The sequence below is a fragment of the Mastacembelus armatus genome, chromosome 11 (genome assembly GCF_900324485.2).
Source record: "Mastacembelus armatus chromosome 11, fMasArm1.2, whole genome shotgun sequence".
Classification (NCBI taxonomy): Eukaryota; Metazoa; Chordata; class Actinopteri; order Synbranchiformes; family Mastacembelidae; genus Mastacembelus; species Mastacembelus armatus.
Window position 1 is genome coordinate 22,061,089 of NC_046643.1, and position 25,232 is coordinate 22,086,320.

A 25,232-nucleotide genomic window follows, 5' to 3' on the forward strand; every position below is an offset into this window, starting at 1 on the left:
AGCAAGGCTCTGTGAGGGGTTGGGCGAAAACCTTCTGTAAAGGAAAAATTCCCAACCGGCCCCCAGGCTCCTGGGCGACCACCTCTGGTCCTCTATCAGAGCCCAATCAGTCACACATAATCAGTATTTACACAACCTGTAGCATGTCTGCAAGAGGATACTTGGTAGGTCCTGATCCGTAGTTTTTGTAGCTGTATGCCGAATTGGAAACCCCTTTGTTGGGAGCAAGTGGTATTTACAGTCTTGTAAATATTTACAGTCTGTGCTTGCATAACAGACAATACTTAGTGTCCCTAGACACAAAATCAGCCGATGGAGAGCCATAGCTGGGAGTAAGGATCAGATGGTCTCTTCAGCAGCCAAGGGTTTTGATACCGGCTGACTTCCACCTTACTCGGCTCCTAGTGGCTGTAGTATCTTGCAGTGGCTCTGATGAATCCACGTAGGTCTCTCCTGAATCTTCACTGCAGTGGGAGTGGTCAGGATCACTGTATAGGGCCCCTCCCACTTGGGAGTGGACCAGGTCTTCCTCTTGATGACCTTTATCAGGACTTGGTCACCAGGTTTGACTCTCTGCACCTGTGGAGACAAAACATCTCTTGGCAGATTATTTGCACTCATGACTTCTCTAGTTTGCAACATCTTGCTCATCCATTCAGCTAATGTGGTTTCTCCTTGAGGTTTTTCACACACATTTTCACAAATGGGAAGTGTAAAAGATCTTCCATAAAGGATTTCAAATGGGGTCAGGCCTCTGTCTGTTGGCGTGACCCTCATATACATTTTCACCAGGGGGAGACATTCCACCCATGTCCTTCCCGTTTGCTCCATAGTTTTCCTCAGTCTCATCTTTATAGTGCCATTAGTTCTTTCTACCAGGCCTGCACTTTGGGGATGGTATGAACAGTGGTTTTTCAATTCAAACCCCAGATGTTTAGACATCCGCGTAACTACTTCATTTACAAAATGTGGACCATTATCACTGTAGACTCGCTGTGGGATTCCATGATCTGGGATTATACTTTTACACAGCGCTTTGGCCACTGTTAGTGCATCAGCACTTTTGCTGGGCACAATCTCAACCCACTTAGAGTATGCATCTATCAGAACAAGACAATACTTGTATGTCTGACATTGTGACAACTCTATGAAATCCATGTGAATAACTTGGAATGGATAGTCCGGATTGGGGAATCTCCCTCTCTTTGGTCTGAGATTTCCCTGTGGGTTATGCTTACAGCAAGTCAAACAGGATTTACAAAAATTTTTTGAGTAGTTATTAAAACCTGGTGCATGAAAATACTTTTCCACTGCATATACCATCCCTCCTGTTGACACATGGCAAGGCCCATGCGTCAAAATAGCTGCCGTATGATAGAGACTTCTAGGTAGGCAAAGTTTGTCTTTAATCTTAAAAAGATCTTGCTCAATTATGGCTCCTCCTTTGAGCCAAAGTTGCTGTTCAGTCGGTGGAGCTCTTTTCTGCATGTCTGAAAGTACTTCATAATCTATAGGCTGTTTCACTTCTTCCATGAGGTAAAGGTTACATTTTCCAAACTGTCCCTGCGCCGCTGCTTTTCTGGATTCAGTCAGGGCTCTGCCTTCTGGTGTTAGTTTATGACCCAGGAATACAACTTCAGAGGTAGCCCACTGTAGCTTTTTTGGAGATGCTTTGTTACCTGTTCTTTCTAAATGTTTGAACAGTGCTATCGCCGTGTCTTTGTTATGCTGCTGAGTGTCTGATGTAATTAAAATATCATCCACATAGGTCAAAATTTGGCTATGTGAGGGCACATGGAATGTAGATAGGCAATTTTCCAATTCTGATACAAATATAGTAGGGCTATCAACATAACCCTGTGGCAACCTGGTGTAGGTGAGTTTCTTTCCCTCAAAGGTGAACCCAAACCATCCCTGTGAGTCCGGATGTACTGGGATAGAGAAAAAAGCATTACTGAGATCCACAACCGTGAACCACTTCATCTCAGGTTTTATATGGTTCAGCAGAGTGTGAGGATCTGGGACACATGGGGCCCTACTTTCAACTGCTTTATTTACTTCCCTTAAGTCTTGAATCATCCTCCAACTCCTCCCATCAGCTTTTTTCACTGGGAATATAGGGGTGTTACACTGAGCCTCTGGTGCCCTCACCAGGATCCCTGCATCAAGCATCTCTTGTACTACAGGCCTGATTCCCTGAAGCGCGTCTGGTTTAAGGGGATACTGCTTTATCCTAGGTCTATAATCAGATTTGGCCTTAATAATAACTTCTGGAGCTGTAGTCATTAGGCCTACATCAGTTTTGCTTCGAGACCAGAAACTGTCAGGCACCTCAGCCAAACACGGATCTAACTCCTCCAGAAGTAACACTCATTCTCGGTCATCCTCCCCCATGTGAGCACGGGGAGTGGCCGTCACAACCCAATTTAAGTTTTTGTAAAAACAGCTTCCCACACTATTACTAAACCAGCCTCCTTCTTCTTCATGCCAATCACAAATACTCTCAGCTTTATTCAAAAACTGCTTTAACTCCTCCCAGTGCATGTCATTCGTCTTAGACACTGACAAGTGAGGATTAGGTGACCATCCCATCAAGAGGCGCTTAGCTTCTGGAGGAAGACTAACAGAGCAGACTGCCTTTCCTTTCCTATCAGTATAAAGGGTCTTAAGTGTTATTCTCTGTGGCCCTAACTTCTCAAACTTCCGTACATAGTCAAAATCTGGACCTGGGGTGTGTTTATAATAGAGGGTGACATGCATCTGCTCTGGGGAGAGGCTTTCTGAGTGTGGTGGTTGAGGATCAGGCAGCAGGCGCAGGAGCTGCTCTCCTGTGCGCCCAGGGTCAGGCATGGGCAGATCTAGGGACCACCAGTAATGTGGTGCCCCTTGTTTCAGCACTACATAAGAGGGGATCTCCTCCCCCGGGCCTATGGCTGCCATCCCGTTTGTAGTAGGTACTAGGGATATTTTTAACTTACTCAACAGATCTCTGCCCAATAAATTCACAGGACAGTTAGGACACAAAACTGCCATTACCTTTTCCTGAAAGCCAGATGCCTCATCCTCAATCACAAAACTCTGGGAGAAACTGCAAGGGGTGACCTGTCCATTTGCTGATTTTACAAAAATATTCTTATCACCTCTTGTCACTCCAGGAACCTTATCCCTCAAGACTGTTCTGTCTGCTCCTGTGTCACACAAAAACTCTATTTTCACTCCATTAATTTTTAACATTCTAATGGGCATTACCTTATTCCCTTCTGCACTATAATAAGTGTCTACAATTTCTTCAAGGTCCAGCATTTCATCTACAGTAGGGCCTAGTCATGCTTGGGGGTTAAAGGGTCCTGGTCTCCTATACTCTTCTGATCGTCTGCCTTCATCTCTCCCTGAGCTCTGGTTCTGCTCATCACAATCACGGGCAAAGTGTCCTGGTCTACCGCAATTATAGCATACATCATCCTTCCATTTCCTATTTCCAGAACCTCTTCCTGAGCTCCCTCTACCTCTGCCTCTTCCTCTGAATCCTCTCCTGCTGTACTGTGAAGGACCTCCTCCTCCCCTGTCACTCATGACATCCAGTAGTGCAAACACTGCAGCTTTTGATTGTTGTTCTGATTTATGTTTCTGTAAGTCTTGGGCATGCTGTGCATAATTCATTATTCGAGTCACTCCATCTGTGGGTGTATTAATATTTAGCTTTCGGATGTGGTGGGTGATGGACGGAAGAAACCCACTCAGCAAGGCCTGTTTCAGTTGTTGCTGATAGGGGGAAGCGACAGTGTCAGAGGGATCCAAACCACTGTTTGTCTTAAACACCTCCTCTAGCCGTCCTCTATAGTCCTGCACATCCTCACCTTCTTTCTGTTTACATTGGGCAATAGCTTGGTAATCAGGAGGTTTAACAAATGCATTTTTTTACTCTATCTGTCAGTAATGCAACTTGGTTGTCTAAGACTGGGTCTCCGGGGGCCAAAACCTCCCCCCCGGAGTCCGCCCTGTATATCCTCCCCTCACTCCTCCATATCTGTGTCCTAAAGCTTTCCTGCACACGGAGTCAATCTCCTGCCCGTCCAAATTGTAAGTTTGTCTAAATTGTTGCAGATTTACAATCCATTGACGAACATTAGCGAAGGGGTCCCCTAGCCCTTTTACTGCATCCTCTAGCTCCTTACAAGACCACGGTCTCCTTACCAGGAGAAGGGGCCTATTATCATTCCCTACTCCAAAATGAGGGTTAGGCACCTCTATGGCTGGAAAGATGCTGGCTGGGTCAGTCAATGGTGGCCAGGGCGGCGGATCAGGACGGGGCCCCATCCTTGACCCATCACCCTGGAGGTCCCTAAACGGACTTAATTTTGACATAGCCTCTGCCAGTCCTTGGACCTCATCACTTAAAGGACCATACAGATTTCCTGATCTAGTGTGACTAGGACTGATTAGAGCAAGTCCAGCCGTAGGAGGCGGGGCCGCAGCTGTCCTCGCTGCCCCCGTCACAGGTGCGGCAGCCGCAGCAGCCGCTTCTCCTTGTTGAATTAATGCTTGTGGGTGCCCTACAAAATCAGCTGGGTCCTCCTGGAGGGCTGCTATGAGGGACTTTTATCTCTTCTCTTCTCTTCTCCGCTTGCTCTTGCCACTTTACTGCCTCAATGAGCTGAAGTTTAAATTTATCAATTTTCCTAGGTTCTACTATGGCCATTTCTGCTTTTAACTAAGTTACCAATTTATCGCATGCGCAGGTTTCCAATTTTCCAGGAAACTCATACTTTTTCTTCCATTCTCCTAAATATCTCGCTGATCCGGGAGAATAAGTGTTCATAAATTTAGGATCCCCTATTAATTGGGGTTTACTGTTTCCCCTTTCCCATAGTTGCAACTTTGGCACAAGCAAACGATCAGTCACAACAGCGCGGGGATCGTCCACTGTATCAAGCTTCTACAGGTACTAATTACCTGCGGATACAGCCGTCCACCACACTCAACTTTTCGATTTTTACTTGTGCCCAACAAAATACACAGTTTAAATAGGTAGTGACACTGCTCTATTCAGCCGACAATAGTCCGTCAACTACCATCAGTCACACGCTCTCATTCACTCACACGTGTTTCAGTATCCCTGATACTTTCTTTTCGTCCCTGACGAATAGCGCTTTTACTTTTCAAGTGTCCCTGACACTGCTATGTCGCTGACATAGGTTTCGTCCCTGACGAACTTACAGCTGCTTTCTAGTGTCCCTGACACTGCTATGTCCCTGACATAGGTTTCGTCCCTGACGAACTCTGCAGCTGCTTTCTAGTGTCCCAGACACTGCTATGTCCCAGACATAGAAGTCAACGCAGCTCACCTATTTCTGCAGAAACGTCTCTTGTCCGGCCTCCGTCAAGCAGCAGAAGTGAAGAGGATCTTTTCAGGCGAGTAGACACCGACCTCCCGTCGAATTCACGAGGGTGGATTTTCCTCGGTGCCCTATGGGACCGACTGCGCGCAGTTTTCCAGCGTCCTCGTCCTCCTCTTCACCGTTGATGCTATATTGGAAACCGGGCGGAAACACCAATAAATGTTGGTTCTAATCAAACATTTAAACAGAGACTTTCTTTTCTTTGTTCTAGGTTGAGCTCGTGACTGTTAGGAGATACAAACTTGTTGCTTATCTCCGGCTGCAGCCCCGAGCCCGCTCAGAACACTTTAATTTATATCTGGAGGTGGTTACATGGGTTCCAGGCACCGTCTCACTTTACACAACAGGGGAAAGTTGAAACATAGGTTAACTTCAAAGTTCATACAGAGTTCACATCCATATCTTTACATGTCTTGGTGATTTGCACAGAAAAACAGAGAACATCCTTGACTGTGATATGCCTGGTTGCACCCTTTACATAAATCTATCTGCAAAATGACAATTCTCATAACACAGTTAGCAATTTACAATGCCCTTATTCTAACACAGCCTGTATGTGCATATGTGACCATCTACTGTGAACAGGTATGAACTACTTCACTCTCAGCAGGTAAAGCTTTGGGGTAGCTGCCTTTGGACTGGGGCCCTGTAGTCCCTTCTTTCTAGTCTACACTCACTAGCTTTGGGGTAGCTGCCTTGGGACTGGGGCCCTGTAGTCCCTTCTTTCTAGTCTACACTCACTTCCAGACTCTGTAGACCCGGTACAGGGTGAGGCTTAATTTGGGTGTTTTCTGGAGCTCAGTTTTAGTTCATGTTTATATCAGCAGCTGTGTTTTACAGACTGTTTTTATGAGGTATCTTTTTTTTTTTTTTTATTCATCACATTCATTCATTGCTCTCAACAATATTTTACTTTTTTAGCCCAGATGATAGTAATAGATAAGTTTAACTTTTACTTTTGTGCAATTAAAAGTTTATATCCTTATTAATTTTCTGAGGAAACAAATATTCAGTGTCTGAGGAAATGCAGACATTGGAAATATAAAGTCAAATATCATCAGCATATAGAGACACTCAAAAAGTGAAAAACTACTTTCAACTTCAAATATTTTTACATTTGAGCAGTGTCAGTCTGAAAGAACAAAAGATCTGACAACAGACACTGTGATGTTCTTTCTTTACAAAACAAAGGCATTAATTCTAATCCAGATATTCAAACTCAGCACACGTGAACATCATTGAAACATTTACATCAATTTAGAGACGTCTCAATTAAGATTTCTAGTTTTTACTTTTATGGAAACTTTTCCTTCACTGATGTTGGAGAGGGAGGAACATCTGAATTTGTTGGACATAAAAACAACAACAAACAACAATATGAATCTGTAGTTCAATAATAATGTTGAATATAAAACATTTACTATGCAAACTTTAAACTGCAACAAATCTGCTTTTTCATTATTTATGAGGAGTCAGATGTCAGGACTCGGGGAACTATTATAAATTTTGTACCAAGGAAGCGCCCACACTGGTACCTAATGTTCAACACAAGACTTTATTAACAGGACTAGGAAAAACAAGAACAAAACTCAAGGCAAAAGGGGATAGGTCTAGACAGGGTAGCAAGGACAAAACATGAACATAGGACAAGGACACGAGGGAACAAGGCCGGAGGAGTCTGGGTCACACACACTTGGGAGACGCACCAGATCACACAGACACTTGAACATGAGAGACGGGGAGTCAGGGCATGAAGGTCTGGGTCACACTCACACACCTCGGGAGACGCACCAGACCACAAGAGAACATGAACACATTAAGGGAATTACAACATGAGGTAGTCTGGGTCACACACAACTGGGGAGACGCATCAGACTACACAGGGAGCAGGAACATGGACACAAGGGTAACAGGGCATGAAGGGTCTGGGTCACACACATTTAAGGAGACGCACCAGACACACGGGAAACGAGAGCATGAATACGGGGAATCAAGGCATGGAAACAACAAGGGCATAAAACATGAAACGAGACTAAGACACATGAACAGAGCACATGGGAAAAGGACCAGAAAACTAACAAAGACCAAAAGAGACAAAATACTTAACTCTGGGAGAACAAAAGGTAGTCCACTCAAAACACTGTCTTGGCAGCACTCAAAAGAATACATAACAGACAACCCGGCAACTAAGACAAGAAACAACCAAGGTATATAAAGACCGGGCACAAAACAAGAAACAGGTGAAAATAATCAACTAATTAGGTCAACATAAAGAAACTGAAATAATCAAAAACCAGTTCCTGTCAGGATCCTTCAAAATAAAATAACAGGAAGTCCAGAGAAATGGATCCTGACAGTACCCCCCCCCTCAAAGGCCGGCCCCTGACGGCCTTCAAACCGTCCAAACACTGCAACTGGGTGGGCGGTGGGGGTCCTAGGAGGAGGGCTCCTGAGGGCGGGCGGGTGGGGCAAAACAAACGGTCTCAGGCGTCACTCCGGAGGACAAAAGTCTGGAATCGTTCTGGTGGACGACCTCTCCAGCGGGCGAAGGTCCGAGACCGCTCTGGTGGACGGCCTCTCAGGCAGCCGAAGGTTCGGGACCGCTCTGGTGGACGGCCTCTCCGACGGGCGTGGACTCGAGGTTGTTCGGGTGGACGGCCTCTCCGGCGGGCGTGGACTCGAGGTTGTTCGGGTGGACGGCCTCTCCGGCCGCCGAAGGGTCGGAACCGCTCCGGCGGGCGGCCTCGCCGGCGGGCGAAGGTTCTGGACCGCTCCGGAGGGCGGCCTCTCCGGCGGGCGATGATTCGAGGTCGCTCTGGCGGGCGACCTCTCATACGGACACGGGTTTGAGGCTGTTGCTGTGGCAGACGTGGCAATGCTGGAGACTGTGGAGACTGTGGAGACTGTGGAGACTGTGGAGACTGTGGAGACTGTGGAGACTGTGGAGACTGTGGAGACTGTGGAGACTGTGGAGACTGTGGAGACTGTGGAGACTGTGGAGACTGTGGAGACTGTGGAGACTGTGGAGACTGTGGAGACTGTGGAGACTGTGGAGACTGTGGAGACTGTGGAGACTGTGGAGACTGTGGAGACTGTGGAGAAGGAGGCTCCGACAGCTGTGGCGAAGGCAGAGGTTCAGGAAGCACAGGTAGCTGCTGCGGTGGCTCAGGAAGCTCAGGCCGAGGCGGACCAGGAAGCTGAAGCCGAGGTGGATCTGGAAGCTGAGGCTGAAGCCGGGGCGAATCTGGGAGCGGAAGCCGAGGTGGATCTGGAAGCTGAGGCTGAAGCAGATCTGGAAGCTGAAGAACACTCGGGAGTTGAAGCCGAGGCGGATCTGGGAGCTGAAGCCGAAGCCGAGGCGAATCTGGAAGCCGAAGAAGACTCGGAAGTTGAAGCCGAGGCGAATCTGGGAGCGGAAGCCGAGGTGGATCTGGGGGCTGAAACTCAGGCAGACCTGGAAGCAGAAGAAGACTCGGGAGTTGAAGCCGAGGCGGGTCTGGGAGCTGAAGATGAAGCAAATCTGGAGGCTGGAGATGAGGCGAATTTGGAAGCTGAGGCAGAACTGAAGGCTGAGGCTGAACTAGATCTGGAAGCTGAAGAAGACTCGGGAGTTGAAGCCGAGGCGGGTCTGAGAGCTGAAGCCAAGGCCAAGGCGAATCTGGAGGCTGAAGTTGAAGCTGAAGGTGAGACGAATCCGGAAGCTGAAGTGGAAGCTGAAGGTGAGACGAATCTGGAAGCTGAAGTTGAGGCTGAAGGTGAGACGAATCTGGAAGCTGAGGCTGAAGGTGAGACGGATCTGGAAGCTGAAGTTGAGGCTGAAGGTGAGACGGATCTGGAAGCTGAAGTGGAGGTAGACCTGGAAGCTGAGGCAGGACTGGAAGCTGAGGCTGGCGGTGAGGCAGATCCGGAAGCACTGGAGACTGTGGCGGTTCTGACCAGTCCAGTGGTTCCGGCAGCTCAGACGGCGATGGGTACTCTGGAGGATCTGGCTGCTGCAGAGGAAGTTCTGGCGGATGAAGCAGGTGTGGGAACTCTGGGAGTTCTGGAAGATAGAGGAAAGTGGACAATCCAGGAAACTCCGGGAGCTCGGGCAGGTCTGGACATTGTGGACGTTGCTGGTGCTGGGGTAACTGTAGGGGTTCCAGAGGCGATGACTGGAGAGACGGCCCTGGAGGCCGTGACCAACGAGGCGGCACTGGAGGCACTGAAGGCTGTGACCGGCGAGGCGGCGCTGGATGAGGCGGCGCTGGATGAGGCGGCGCTGGATGAGGCGGCGCTGGATGAGGCGGCGCTGGATGAGGCGGCGCTGGATGAGGCGGCGCTGGATGAGGCGGCGCTGGATGAGACGGCGCTGGATGAGACGGCGCTGGATGAGACGGCGCTGGATGAGACGGCGCTGGATGAGACGGCGCTGGATGAGACGGCGCTGGATGAGACGGCGCTGGATGAGACGGCGCTGGATGAGACGGCGCTGGATGAGACGGCGCTGGATGAGACGGCGCTGGATGAGACGGCGCTGGATGAGACGGCGCTGGATGAGACGGCGCTGGATGAGACGGCGCTGGATGAGACGGCGCTGGATGAGACGGCGCTGGATGAGACGGCGCTGGATGAGACGGCGCTGGATGAGACGGCGCTGGATGAGACGGCGCTGGATGAGACGGCGCTGGATGAGACGGCGCTGGATGAGACGGCGCTGGATGAGACGGCGCTGGATGAGACGGCGCTGGATGAGACGGCGCTGGATGAGACGGCGCTGGATGAGACGGCTGCTCTTGTAGCTGTGGGGGAGTGAGAGGAATCCCGGCAGAGGTGACCTCATCGGGATGCAAAAATTCTCGGGCTGGTCCTTTCCGACGACGGCGACTCCGCTGCTGTCGTCGAGGGGGCAGGCCAAGTGGACACTGGGGCGAAGCAGACTGCTGTGGCAAGGGGGACTGTGGCACTCCTCTCCGCGGCAGCCCTCCGGACCTGATAGCCAGCCGGGTACCGCGGAAAGGATTTCGGTGGGAACCCCAGACGAAGTCGTCCTCATCAAAGGACTCCCAGTCCTCTTCGTCGAGGGTCTCCCAGTCTGAGTCGTTGTCGGGGAGCTGGTCCAGGGTCTGATGTCGATGCCGGCGGCGATTTCGGCGTCTGGAGGGGGGACGTGGAACGGGTGAATCCCAATGGCCTGGATAGACAGAATAGTGCCCCCCAAAACGCACTGAGGGATTGTATGTGACGAGGTCATCTAAGAATTCGTCGGAGGAGTACTCGCTGTCAAGCGGATCGTCCAAAAATGACCCCACCGAGTACCTTGGGTCTTGCTTCTGGGCCTGTCTGGTAAACCAGGTGAGGATGTCTACCGGGTCAGGATCTTGGGCGTGACGTGGTGGTGAGGTGGGAACGGGACTGACGAGATAAGTTCCCATCCTCAAACAGTCCACGGCTCTGGACAAAGGAGGGCAAGAACGGAGCTGCTGCATGGTCTGTAGGTGAGTCTGACTATGGCACGAAGAGTACATGGTGGGAAGGAGGGAAAGGAAAAGAGCGCGGGAAAAAAAAACTCCTGGGTCTGCCTACGTGACTGAAAAAAAAACTCAAACAGGGAACGTAGTGATCAAAAACTACTGAGAAACAAAACTAGTACCAGGAAGGGAAAAAAGGGGCGTGGTCCGCTTAATCTTGTGGCCGGGTTGTACTGTCAGGACTCGGGGAACTATTATAAATTTTGGACCAAGGAAGCGCCCACACTGGTACCTAATGTTCAACACAAGACTTTATTAACAGGACTAGGAAAAACAAGAACAAAACTCAAGGCAAAAGGGGATAGGTCTAGGCAGGGTAGCAAGGACAAAACATGAACATAGGACAAGGACACGAGGGAACAAGGCCGGAGGAGTCTGGGTCACACACACTTGGGAGACGCACCAGATCACACAGACACTTGAACATGAGAGACGGGGAGTCAGGGCATGAAGGTCTGGGTCACACACACACACCTCGGGAGACGCACCAGACCACAAGAGAACATGAACACATTAAGGGAATTACAACATGAGGTAGTCTGGGTCACACACAACTGGGGAGACGCATCAGACTACACAGGGAGCAGGAACATGGACACAAGGGTAACAGGGCATGAAGGGTCTGGGTCACACACATTTAAGGAGACGCACCAGACACACGGGAAACGAGAGCATGAATACGGGGAATCAAGGCATGGAAACAACAAGGGCATAAAACATGAAACGAGACTAAGACACATGAACAGAGGACATGGGAAAAGGACCAGAAAACTAACAAAGACCAAAAGAGACAAAATACTTAACTCTGGGAGAACAAAAGGTAGTCCACTCAAAACACTGTCTTGGCAGCACTCAAAAGAATACATAACAGACAACCCGGCAACTAAAACAAGAAACAACCAAGGTATATAAAGACCGGGCACAAAACAAGAAACAGGTGAAAATAATCAACTAATTAGGTCAACATAAAGAAACTGAAATAATCAAAAACCAGTTCCTGTCAGGATCCTTCAAAATAAAATAACAGGAAGTCCAGAGAAATGGATCCTGACATCAGAAACATAAAAATAAAATACTTCAATGATTAAGTTAATAAATAAAAATGTCAACATGGTCTATAGTGGGTCAATTATTTTATCTGTTTGTGAATTGTTTTTCTGTTCACTGATTAATTTTTTTTCATTATTATTATAATGTGGGGACAAATCAATATTTTGAGAAACATATAAAACAGTTTGCTAATTGTAGTGTCCACCAGTTCTTTGGAAATATGTTTTTCCTGATGTGAAGAGCAAACATTCACTGTAACACAGAAGCCCTGATCTAAACTCTGCTTTAACTAGTTACTAAATTATGTGTTGGATGAATTAAAAGTCAAAATGATTAAAATTAATGTTAAAACATATTTTGATGCTAAACCACATATTTTGATATTGTTTGAGTTTCAGTGCAGCTGTGCAGTCAGATCAGTTCCTCTGCAGCTGAGGGAGGTTTTTGTACGACGTTCTTTCACTGTGTGAACGGGAAGCTGTTACTCTGCTGACAGTAATAAACTCCTGCATCTTCAGCCTGAACTCTACTGATGGTCAGAGTGTAGTCAGTCCCAGATCCACTTCCACTGAAACGATCAGAATCTCGAGACTGACGGGTTGTAGCATAAATCAGGAGTTTAGGAGCTTCTCCAGGTTTCTGAAGGTACCAGTGGAGCCAGCTGCCAACACCTGAACTGGCTTTACGTCTGATGTTGACAGTCTGTCCTGGAACAACAGACTGAGATCCAGGAGACTGAGTCATGGTGATTTGTCCTGATGAACCTGGAAAACATGAAAAAGAGGAGAAGGCTTATTGAGACCAGTCCAGCTTGGAGAAAGGCGATCATCATCCATCACTGTAGTGAACCTGGCTGCATCCTGAAGCAAAGTTTTCAGAAGAGAGTCTCACCCTGAACCAGGAGCCCCAGGGTGGCCAGCAGTAGAGTCAGAGACATCATCCTCATCATCATCATCATGGTGCTGCCGGCATGTGGGTGGCTCTGAAAGACCTGGACGGCCACTGATCAACACTGGCCTCTTAACGTCTGGAGCACAGAGGCAGGACACATATGCAAACACACAGAGTCAGTCAGCTGCAGCTGCCCTCACCATGGCAGCCTGCTTCCTCCTCACTGCTGCATATTCACATGTACAGGATCAAACAGTCTGGCGGTTCAGTTTCTGTTCAGTCTGACTGAGGGAGGTTTTTGTATGACCATTTTTCACTGTGTGATCACAGGCTGACTGCTAATGTTGTGAAAACTCTGACAGTAATAAACTGCTGCATCTTCAGCCTGGACTCCACTGATGGTCAGGGTGAAGTCGATTCCATTTCCTGCTCCACTTCCACTGAATCTGGATGAGATTCCTGACTGTCTGTTTGATGTTGTGTACATCAGAATTTTCGGAGCTTCTCCAGGTTTCTGTTGGTACCATGAGAGGTAGTACTGTGGTCCAGAGTACTGATGTACTGGCCTTACAGTCAATAGTGACAGTTTGACCAGGCTGCAGGGATTTGGCTTCTAGCTGAGTCAAAACCACATTTTGTCCAACAGACTCTGAGGAGAGAGAAGAAACACTGGACTCTGATTCTGGTTTTACTCTGAAAATCTCTTTCTATTTTTTTTCTTCCTTCCAGATATGTTTGCTAGTTTTCTCTAACGGTGATTGTGTCAAAGTTTCCAGACTAATAAAGATCAGATCATCAAATCAGTTCTGTTTCCCTGTGTGTTATTTATTGATTAGGTTATTTAACCTAACCGAAAACTGAGGACCATGACGTCGCCCGGCATGGCGAAGCCGGGGCCCCACCCTGGAGCCAGGCTTGGGGTTGGGGCCCGTTGGCGAGCGCTTGGTGACTGGGTCTCCCCCCATGGGGCCCAGCTGGGCAAAGAGCAATGTGGGGCCACCCTTCTGTGGACCCACCACCCGCAGGAGGATCCATAAAGGGCCAGTGCCTAGTGGATCGGGCAGTGGTTGAGGGCGGGGACCTCGGCGACCCGATCCCTGTATGCTGAAACTGGCTCTAGGGACATGGAATGTCACCTCACTGGGGGGGAAGGAGCCTGAGCTTGTGCGGGAGGTCGAGCGTTACCAACTATATTAGATAGATATTCGGGCTCACCTCCACGCACAGCCTGGGCTCTGGAACCCAGCTCCTTGAGAGGGGCTGGACTCTCTTCTACTCCGGAGTTGCTCGCGGTGAGAGGCGGTGAGCTGATGTGGGCTTGCTCATAGCTCCCCAGCTTAGCCGCCACGTGTTGGAGTTTTCCCCCCAGAGTGAAAGGGTGGTTTCCCTGCGCCTTCGGGTCGGGGATAGGTCTCTCACTGTTGTTTCGGCCTATGGGTCTGTTGGGAATGTTTGGCCGCACCCGCTGTCAGAGGAGTCTTTAGCTCACACCTCCGAGAGAGCTTCTACCAGATCCTGGGGGAGGGAAATGGAATCGACTACACTCTGAGGCTGGGGACATTGAGTCCGAATGGACTATGTTTTCCACCTCCATTGTCAACGCGGCGGCTAGGAGCTTTGGCCATAAGGTTTCGGGTGCCTGTCGTGGCAGAAATCCCCGAACTCGGTGGTGGACACCGGAGGTAAGGGATGCCGTCAGGCTAAAGAAGGAGTCCTACCGAGCTTGGTTGGCTTGTGGGACTCCCGAAGCAGCTGACAGGTACCATCGGGCCAAGCGTGCTGCAGCCCAGGCGGTGACGGTGGCAAAAACTTGGGTATGGGAGGAGTTCGGTGAGGCCATGGTGAAGGACTATCTGTCAGCCCAGGGGGCCTTTGCTGAGGGCTATCCGGTCTCTGTACAAACGGAGCAGGAGCTTGGTTCGCATTGTCGGTAGTAAGTCAGACCTGTTCCCAGTGCACGTTGGACTCCGGCAGGACTGCCCTTTGTCACCGGTTCTGTTCATTACTTTTATGGACAGAATTTCTAGGCGCAGCCAGGGGCCGGAGGGAGTTCAGTTCAGGGACCACACGATTTCATCTCTGCTTTGTGCAGATGATGTTGTCCTGTTGGCTCCATCGAGCCAGGATCTCCAGCGTGCGCTGGGGCGGTTTGCAACCGAGTGTGAAGCGGCTGGGATGAGAATCAGCACCTCCAAGTCCGAGGCCATGGTACTCAACCGGAAAAAGGTGGCTTGCCATCTCCAGGCCAGGGGAGAGATCCTGCCTCAGGTGGACGAGTTTAAGTATCTCGGGGTCTTGTTCACGAGTGAGGGAAGGATGGAGCACGAGATTGACAGACGGATCGGGGTATCGGCAGCAGTAATGAGGTCGGTGTACCGGTCCATTGTGGTGAAGAAGGAGCTAGGTCGGAAGGCGAAGCTCTCGATTTACCAGTCAATCTACGTTCCTACCCTCACCTATGGTCATGAGCTTTAGGTCATGACCGAAAGGACAAGATCGCGGATACAAGCGGCTGAAATGAGCTTCCTCCTCAGGGTGGCCGGGCGCTCCCTTAGAGATAGGGTGAGGAGCTCGGTCACCCTGGAGGAGCTCTGAGTAGAGCCGCTGCTTTTCCACATCGAGAGGAGTCAGTTGAGGTGGCTCGGGCATCTGTTTCGGATGCCTCCTGGGCGCCTCCCTGGGGAGGTGTTCCGGGCATGTCCCACCGGGAGGAGGCCCCGGGGTAGACCCAGGACACGCTGGAGGGACTATGTCTCCCGGCTGGCCTGGGAACGCCTCGATGTCCCCCTGGAAGGGCAGGAGGAAGTGTCCAGGGAGAAGGAAGTCTGGGTATCCCTGATTGGGCTACTGCCCCCGTGACCCGGCCCCGGATAAGCGGAAGAAGATGGATGGATAAATGGATGGATGGTTATTTTAACATTAACACACAGTTCTACGATTATACTGACAGTGTTTACAGATAAAAATTGTGATCTGTAATAAAAACAAAAGAAACCGACTGCTGTATGTGGTATGTGTGGCTAGAATCATTACTTTGTCAAGTTATTTAAAGATATAAAAATCAGAGCTGACAACAGACACTATGATGGTCTTCTCTAACCCATGTCAAAACACGCCTTAGTTTGTATTCTTTCACACCCATGAGTCCCTGAACGCACCACTACATCGACGTGGCATGGCTGAGAGTCGTGACTCGGCTAGCCAATCGCCTTCGTTGCAGCTGGAATCACAAGGTGTTTCCGGTTCTCCCTTCAATAGCGCGAGGGGAAGGCTAACAAACAAACAAAAAAAAAAACAAAGGCTTATTTCCTCTTTGGGTCAGTGTTAAATTCACTGTAAACTTAAACCTGCTATTCTATGATCTTAGCAACCAACTACCGCCGCTGTAGGAGCCGTTCGGTGCCTGTTTATCAACTGGAATTGGTGAGTCTGTTTGTGTCATTGGTGTTAGCATGTTGCTACTAGCATCAGTGTTAGCATGTTGCTACTAGCATCAGTGTTAGCATGTTGCTACTAGCGTCAGTGTTAGCATCAGTGTTAGCATCACTGTGTTTCTATTGACACCAATAATCTCTAGGAATTCTTCTGTTGTGTTTTGATGACTTTAATACCAACCCAGCACTTTGCTCTTCATTGTTATTGCTTGGTTTAAACATGTCATGGTACTGAGGGACTGTGATGCTGTGGAGAGCCGTGTTACTGGTTCATACTGGATACGGGTCAGACACACTCCTGTTTGGGGTTCAACCTGATGGCGAGCTAGGCGGGCAGCCTGAAGTTCTCCAGTTTGACCCCGTCCTCCTGTGGGTCTGGCAGGAGGCTGTTTCAGCCCTGGTCCCCTCACTAACTCACTCACAGCCACACATTTCCACTGAAGCTGCTCCTCGGCCTTGGACAAGTCACATCCCATGGACAGTTTGCAGGCACTGAAGGGCACATGGTCTGCACTGTTCTGTGTGGTGCATGTGTGTAGTGTGTACGAGTTGTTACTGATCAGGTGCCGTTTGTGGTGCGGACTCATCGTCTGTCTGGGTACAAGGTCCTGTGCAATTGTGAATGTTGTTACTGTATAATTTCTGTAATTATGTTGGTCAACTTATTGCTTTGTTGTGAACTGGGACCTAAATAGTGAAGTGTATTTCCAACTGCTTCATCTACCCTGAAACCAGATCGAACCCAAATCTGCAGATTGTATATAGCCTGGGGTTTATATTGTTATATGTTGGTGTTGTTGTTTTGTCAGTCTCACCCTCAGTATAAGGTCCCATCACTAATCAATTTCCTCTTTGTGTCATCATTTACTTCACCACAGCTCCCTGAGCCGAACTAAGTCTTCTGGTATCCCTAGCCTGCCATAAGCAAGTGCTAACATTCGTTAATAGGTTAATCATCTAATCTGGTGGTTAGCCCACATATGTGCTACACTTCCTTTCCAAAATAAAAGCCCTGAGTCTCTAATCCAGGTATCCAAACACAGAAGCAACATCATGAGAAAAATTACAAACATAAAAGTTTTTCTTCTCTGTTGGTTTGAAGGGAAACATGTCACTCTGTTGGACATCAAACCATATAAATAAATATATGAACAATAAAAAACATGTAGACAGTCTGTAGTTCAGTCATGGCTGAAATGTTTTATCTATTTATGAGAGAATTTTCTGTTGACTGATTGTCTTTAATATAATGTAGTTAAATAATAAATAAGTCACTTGCTGACTGTAGTGTCCTCCAGTTCTTTGTCTGTTGTTTTGAGTTTCAGTGCAGCTGTGGAGTCAGATCAGTTCCTCTGCAGCTGAGGGAGGTTTTTGTACGACGTTATTTCATTGTGTGAACGGGAAGCTGCTTCCCTGCTGACAGTAATAAACTCCTGCATCTTCAGCCTGAACTCTACTGATGGTCAGAGTGTAGTCAGTGCCAGATCCACTTCCACTGAAACGATCAGAAACTCCAGACTGACGGGTTGTGGCTGTATAAATCAGGAGTTTAGGAGCTTCTCCAGGTTTCTGAAGGTACCAGTGGAGCCAGCCGCTAACACTTGAACTGGCTTTACATCTGATGTTGACAGTCTGTCCTGGAACAACAGACTGAGATCCAGGAGACTGAGTCAGGGTGATTTGTCCTGATGAACCTGGAAAACATGAAAAAGAGGAGAAGGCTTATTGAGACCAGTCCAGCTTGGAGAAAGACGATCATCATTCAAACAGAAGAGGATCATGTCTTTAACATGGACAATAGATGGAAGAAGCTCAGTGCTGCTCGTGTCAGCGTTTCTCCATCAGAGCAGAACATCATTGTGGTGAACCTGGATGCATCCTGAAGCAAAGTTTTCAGAAGAGTCTCACCCTGAACCAGGAGCCCCAGGGTGGCCAGCAGTAGAGTCAGAGACATCATCTTCATCATGGTGCTGCCGGCGTGTGGGTGGCTCTGAAAGGCCTGGACGGCCACTGATCAACACTGGCCTCTTAACGTCTGGAGCACAGAGGCAGGACACATATGCAAACACACAGAGTCAGTCAGCTGCAGCTGCCCTCACCATGGCAGCCTGCTTCCTCCTCACTGCTGCATATTCACAGCTGTGACATGTTTGTGTGTTTGTAAAGTGGAGATTTCACCAAGTGAAGCTGAGACATGAGTTTGCCAAAGTGAAATGATGCTTTGACTCTGAAGCCAGTGTGGATCATTTGTCCCAAAATGCTCAGAGGAATGGAAATTTGAACATCCACAGCTCAGTGACAACTGGGAAAGTCCATGTGCTGAGGATGATCATGTGATGGGACTGAAAGCTGCACACAGAACTTTTAGTCTCACTGAGCTTGTTTGATTTCTGAGTTAATAGTCAGAGAGGGTGTGTCCTCCCATTTGCTTTGGCAGGTTCAGTCTCTGCAGTAAGGCAAATCAAGTTTATTTATATAGTACAGTTCATACACAGAGTGATTCAAAGTGCTTTACAGAAATAAAAGACATGTTAAAAGGACATAGGCAAAAAACGAAACAGGAAATAGTAGAAAATGAACTTTAAATGAAATTACAGGAGACTGAGTTCAGATAAAACACTTTCAGTCGTCATATGCTGAGCTAAAAAGAAAAGTTTTTAGCTTGGACTTAAACATTGTCAGAGATGAGGCCTGTCTAACATCATCAGGAGACTATTCCAGATTTTAGGTGCATAAAACTGAAACGCTACTTCTCCCTGTTTAGTCCCGACTCTGGGCACGTGCAGAAGGCCTGTCCCTGATGTTCTCAAGAGTCCGAGATGGTTCATATGGCACCAACATGTCAGAGATGTACTGTGGTGCTGAGCCATGAAGGGACTTATACACAAGCAGTGCTGTTTTAAAGTCTGTTCCCTGAGTGACAGGAAGCCAGCGCAGAGATCTGAGAACAGGAGTAATGTGGTTGTACTTCGAGGTTCTGGTCAGGACCAGAGCAGCAACATTCTGAATGCAGTGACACAGTGAATCGACTGGTCCATACTCACCTGCTGTGAGTGAAATGTAAATCTGAGTGTCATCTGCATAGTTATGGTAGGACACATTATTGCTGTGTATTAACTGACCTAAAAGAAACATGTAAAGCTTGAACAAAAGGGGTCCCAAGATAGACCCCTGTGGGACCCCACATGTAAATTCCATTTGGTCTGAGACACAGTTACCAATTTCAATGAAGTACATCCTGTCATGAAAATAGCACTTAAACCATTTCAGGGCAGTACCAGTGCCAGTAACAGGATCACATGGTCCACTGTGTCAAAAGCAGCACTCAGATCCAACAGTACTAAGACAGAGACTCTGCCAGCGTCTGTGTTCAGACGAATGTCATTTGTCACCAGATTCACTGTATATATATGTTGATGTAGGGATATGAACTGTATGTGCAGAGGCTGTTTGGGTCTTTGATCATGAAGGTTTCTGCTGCTGATGACTTTATTTTGGACTGGGAACAGAACTTGAAACAGCTGGGATCCAGTATGAGGCTGAGGGCAAAGGTCATGAGCAGGCATTTTCTCACTGACTGTCCCAGTTTGGCTCATCTTGATTCTTTGGCCAATCCCTTAAAACCATGGGATTATACTGGGATATGAAAGGATGGTGAGACGCTGTCATGGAGAAAGGAGTTTAAATTCCATCAACATCATTTTGGATCATTGGACCTGTTTTTGTTAAATGTTGATTTGACCTGTGTGTGTGTGTGTGTGTGTCCTCAGTGAACTGTATCAGTCTCTGCAGTAGTTTCCAGCTGCAGCAGTCAGTTCAGTTTCTGTTCAGTCTGACTGAGGGAGGTTTTTGTACAACCATTTTTCACTGTGTGAACACCCACTGACTGTTGATGTAGTGTTCACTCTGACAGTAATAAACTGCTGCATCTTCAGCCTGGACTCCACTGATGGTCAGAGTGAAGTCGATTCCATTTCCTGCTCCACTTCCACTGAATCTGGATGAGATTCCTGACCATCTGTTTGATGTTCTGTAGATCAGAAGTTTAGGAGCTTCTCCAGGTTTCTGTTGGTACCAGGAGAGGTAGTACTGTTGTCCAGAGTACTGATATACTTTTGTACTGGCCTTACAGTCAGTTTGACCAGGCTGCAGGGATTTGGCTCCTGGCTGAGTCACAACCACATTTTGTCCAACAGACTGTGAGGAGAGAGAAGAAACACTGGACTCTGATTCTGGTTTTACTCTGAAAATCACATTCTATTTTTGTTCTTCCTTCCAGATATGTTTGCTAGTTTTCTATAACAGTGATTGTGTCAAAGTTTCCAGACTACATTTATTTCCTAACACTACAGATAAAAATTGTGATCTGTAATAAAAACAAAAGAAACCGACTGCTGTATGTGGTATGTGTGGATAGAATCATTACTTTGTCAAGTTTTTTAAAGATATAAAAATCAGAGCTGACAACAGACACTATGATGGTCTTCTCTAACCCAGGTCCAAACCCGCCTTGGTTAGTATTGTTTCACACCCATGAGTCCTTGAACGCACCACTACATCGACGTAGCATGGCCGGCAGTCATGTGACTTGGCCAGCCAATCGCGTTCTTTGTAGTTGGAGTCACAAACTGTTTCCGGTTCTCCCTTCACTAGCGCGAGGCGAAAGCTACGGGAGAACTGTAACACTTATGTTCGCAAACAAACAAACAAACAAACAGACAAACCAATAAACAAACAAAGGCTTATTTCCTCTTTGGTTCAGTGTTAAATTCACTGTAAACTTAAACCTGCTATTCTATGATCTTAGCAACCAACTACCGCCGCTGTAGGAGCCGTTCGGTGCCTGTTTATCAACTGGAATTGGTGAGTCTGTTTGTGTCATTGGTGTTAGCATGTTGCTACTAGCATCAGTGTTAGCATGTTGCTACTAGCATCAGTGTTAGCATCAGTGTGTTTCTATTGACACCAATAATCTCTAGGAATTATTCTGTTGTGTTTTGATGACTTTAATACCAACCCAGCACTTTACTCTTCATTTTTATTGCTTGGTTTAAACATGTCATGGTACTGAGGGACTGTGATGCTGTGGAGAGCCGTGTTACTGGTTCATACTGGATATGGGTCAGACACACTCCTGTTTGGGGTCAAACAAACCTGATGGCGAGCTACAAGCAGCCTGGAGTTCTCCAGTTTGACCCCGTCCTCCTGTGGGTCTGGTAGGAGGCTGTTTCAGCCCTGGTCCCCTCACTAACTCACTCACAGCCACACATTTCCACTGAAGCTGCTCCTCGGCCTTGGACAAGTCACATCCCATGGACAGTTTGCAGGCACTGAAGGGCACATGGTCTGCACTGTTCTGTGTGGTGCATGTGTGTAGTGTGTACGAGTTGTTACTGACCAGGTGCCGTTTGTGGTGCGGACTCATCATCTGTCTGGGTACAAGGTCCTGTGCAATTGTGAATGTTGTTACTGTATAATTTCTGTAATTATGTTGGTCAACTTATTGCTTTGTTGTGAACTGGGACCTAAATAGTGAAGTGTATTTCCAACTGCTTCATCTACCCTGAAACCAGATCTAACCCAAATCTGCAGATTGTATATAGCCTGGGGTTTATATTGTTATATGTTGGTGTTGTTGTTTTGTCAGTCTCACCCTCAGTATAAGGTCCCATCACTAATCAATTTCCTCTTTGTGTCATCATTTACTTCACCACAGCTCCCTGAGCCGAACTAAGTCTTCTGGTATCCCTAGCCTGCCATAAGCAAGTGATGACATTCGTTAATAGGTTAATCATCTAATCTGGAGGTCAGCCCACATATGTGCTACACTTCCTTTTCAAAATAAAAGCCCAGAGTCTCTAATCCAGATATCCAAACACAGAAGCAACATCATGAGAAAAATTACAAACATAAAACTTTTTCTTCACTGTTGGTTTGAAGGGAAACACGTCACTCTGTTGGACATCAAACCATAGAAATAAATATATGAACAATAAAAAACATGTAGACAGTCTGTAGTTCAGTCATGGCTGAAATGTTTCATCTATTTATGAAATAATTTTCTGTTGACTGTCTTTAATATAATGTAGTTTAATAATAAATAAGTCACTTGCTGACTGTAGTGTCCTCCGGTACTTTGTTGTTTTGAGTTTCAGTGCAGCTGTGGAGTCAGATCAGTTCCTCTGCAGCTGAGGGAGGTTTTTGTACGACGTTGTTTCACTGTGTGAGCGGCCAGCTGCTACTCTGCTGACAGTAATAAACTCCTGCATCTTCTGCCTGAACTCTACTGATGGTCAGAGTGAAGTCAGTCCCAGATCCACTTCCACTGAAACGATCAGAAACTCCAGACTGACGATTTGTAGCATAATAAATCAGGAGTTTAGGAGCGTCTCCAGGTTTCTGAAGGTACCAGTGGAGTGAGCTGCCAACACCTGAACTGGCTTTACATCTGATGCTGACAGTCTGTCGTGGAACAACAGACTGAGATCCAGGAGACTGAGTCAGGGTGATTTGTCCTGATGAACCTGGAAAACATGAAAAAGAGCTTGGAGAAAGACGACCATCATCCAAACAGAAGAGGATAATTTCTTTAACATGGACAATAGATGGAAGAAGCTCAGGGCTGCTCGTGTCAGCGTTTCTCCATCAGCGCAGAACATCATTGTGGTGAACCTGGCTGCATCCTGAAGCAAAGTTTTCAGAAGAGAGTCTCACCCTGAACCAGGAGCCCCAGGGTGGCCAGCAGTAGAGTCAGGGACATCATCATCATGGTGCTGCCGGCGTGTGGGTGGCTCTGAAAGGCCTGGACAGCCACTGATCAACACTGGCCTCTTAACGTCTGGAGCACAGAGGCAGGACACATATGCAAACACACAGAGTCAGTCAGCTGCAGCTGCCCTCACCATGGCAGCCTGCTTCCTCCTCACTGCTGCATATTCACATGTACAGGATCAAACAGTCTGGCAGTGAACTCGTCCACTTCTTTGTAGATTGATGTGAAAACAGCTGTGACATGTTTGTGTGTTTGTAAAGTGGAGATTTCACCAAGTGAAGCTGAGACATGAGTTTGCCAAAGTGAAATGATGCTTTGACTCTGAAGCCAGTGTGGATCATTTGTCCCAAAATGCTCAGAGGAATGGAAATTTGAACATCCACAGCTCAGTGACAACTGGGAAAGTCCATGTGCTGAGGATGATCATGTGATGGGACTGAAAGCTGCACACAGAACTTTTAGTCTCACTGAGCTTGTTTGATTTCTGAGTTAATAGTCAGAGAGGGTGTGTCCTCCCATTTGCTTTGGCAGGTTCAGTCTCTGCAGTAAGGCAAATCAAGTTTATTTATATAGTACAGTTCATACACAGAGTGATTCAAAGTGCTTTACAGAAATAAAAGACATGTTAAAAGGACATAGGCAAAAAACGAAACAGGAAATAGTAGAAAATGAACTTTAAATGAAATTACAGGAGACTGAGTTCAGATAAAACACTTTCAGTCGTCATATGCTGAGCTAAAAAGAAAAGTTTTTAGCTTGGACTTAAACATTGTCAGAGATGAGGCCTGTCTAACATCATCAGGAGACTATTCCAGATTTTAGGTGCATAAAACTGAAACGCTACTTCTCCCTGTTTAGTCCCGACTCTGGGCACGTGCAGAAGGCCTGTCCCTGATGTTCTCAAGAGTCCGAGATGGTTCATATGGCACCAACATGTCAGAGATGTACTGTGGTGCTGAGCCATGAAGGGACTTATACACAAGCAGTGCTGTTTTAAAGTCTGTTCCCTGAGTGACAGGAAGCCAGCGCAGAGATCTGAGAACAGGAGTAATGTGGTTGTACTTCGAGGTTCTGGTCAGGACCAGAGCAGCAACATTCTGAATGCAGTGACACAGTGAATCGACTGGTCCATACTCACCTGCTGTGAGTGAAATGTAAATCTGAGTGTCATCTGCATAGTTATGGTAGGACACATTATTGCTGTGTATTAACTGACCTAAAAGAAACATGTAAAGCTTGAACAAAAGGGGTCCCAAGATAGACCCCTGTGGGACCCCACATGTAAATTCCATTTGGTCTGAGACACAGTTACCAATTTCAATGAAGTACATCCTGTCATGAAAATAGCACTTAAACCATTTCAGGGCAGTACCAGTGCCAGTAACAGGATCACATGGTCCACTGTGTCAAAAGCAGCACTCAGATCCAACAGTACTAAGACAGAGACTCTGCCAGCGTCTGTGTTCAGACGAATGTCATTTGTCACCAGATTCACTGTATATATATGTTGATGTAGGGATATGAACTGTATGTGCAGAGGCTGTTTGGGTCTTTGATCATGAAGGTTTCTGCTGCTGATGACTTTATTTTGGACTGGGAACAGAACTTGAAACAGCTGGGATCCAGTATGAGGCTGAGGGCAAAGGTCATGAGCAGGCATTTTCTCACTGACTGTCCCAGTTTGGCTCATCTTGATTCTTTGGCCAATCCCTTAAAACCATGGGATTATACTGGGATATGAAAGGATGGTGAGACGCTGTCATGGAGAAAGGAGTTTAAATTCCATCAACATCATTTTGGATCATTGGACCTGTTTTTGTTAAATGTTGATTTGACCTGTGTGTGTGTGTGTGTGTGTCCTCAGTGAACTGTATCAGTCTCTGCAGTAGTTTCCAGCTGCAGCAGTCAGTTCAGTTTCTGTTCAGTCTGACTGAGGGAGGTTTTTGTACAACCATTTTTCACTGTGTGAACACCCACTGACTGTTGATGTAGTGTTCACTCTGACAGTAATAAACTGCTGCATCTTCAGCCTGGACTCCACTGATGGTCAGAGTGAAGTCGATTCCATTTCCTGCTCCACTTCCACTGAATCTGGATGAGATTCCTGACCATCTGTTTGATGTTCTGTAGATCAGAAGTTTAGGAGCTTCTCCAGGTTTCTGTTGGTACCAGGAGA

General features: G+C 47.3%; 3 gene segments (V, D, J or C); all 3 read right to left on the reverse strand.

The window, feature by feature from the left end:
* Positions 1-12,037: 12,037 nt before the first annotated feature.
* Positions 12,038-12,900, reverse strand: LOC113126681 (immunoglobulin kappa variable 1D-12-like). The segment is given in 2 exon segments: positions 12,038-12,723; positions 12,851-12,900. Coding segments are annotated over 2 exon segments (354 nt in total).
* Positions 12,901-17,549: 4,649 nt separating this feature from the next.
* On the reverse strand, positions 17,550-18,244 carry LOC113126675 (Ig kappa chain V region 3381-like). The segment is given in 2 exon segments: positions 17,550-17,978; positions 18,193-18,244. Coding segments are annotated over 2 exon segments (357 nt in total).
* A 2,829-nt stretch (positions 18,245-21,073) lies between these two features.
* On the reverse strand, positions 21,074-23,052 carry LOC113126667 (immunoglobulin kappa variable 6D-21-like). The segment is given in 2 exon segments: positions 21,074-22,808; positions 22,999-23,052. Coding segments are annotated over 2 exon segments (360 nt in total).
* Positions 23,053-25,232: the final 2,180 nt, after the last annotated feature.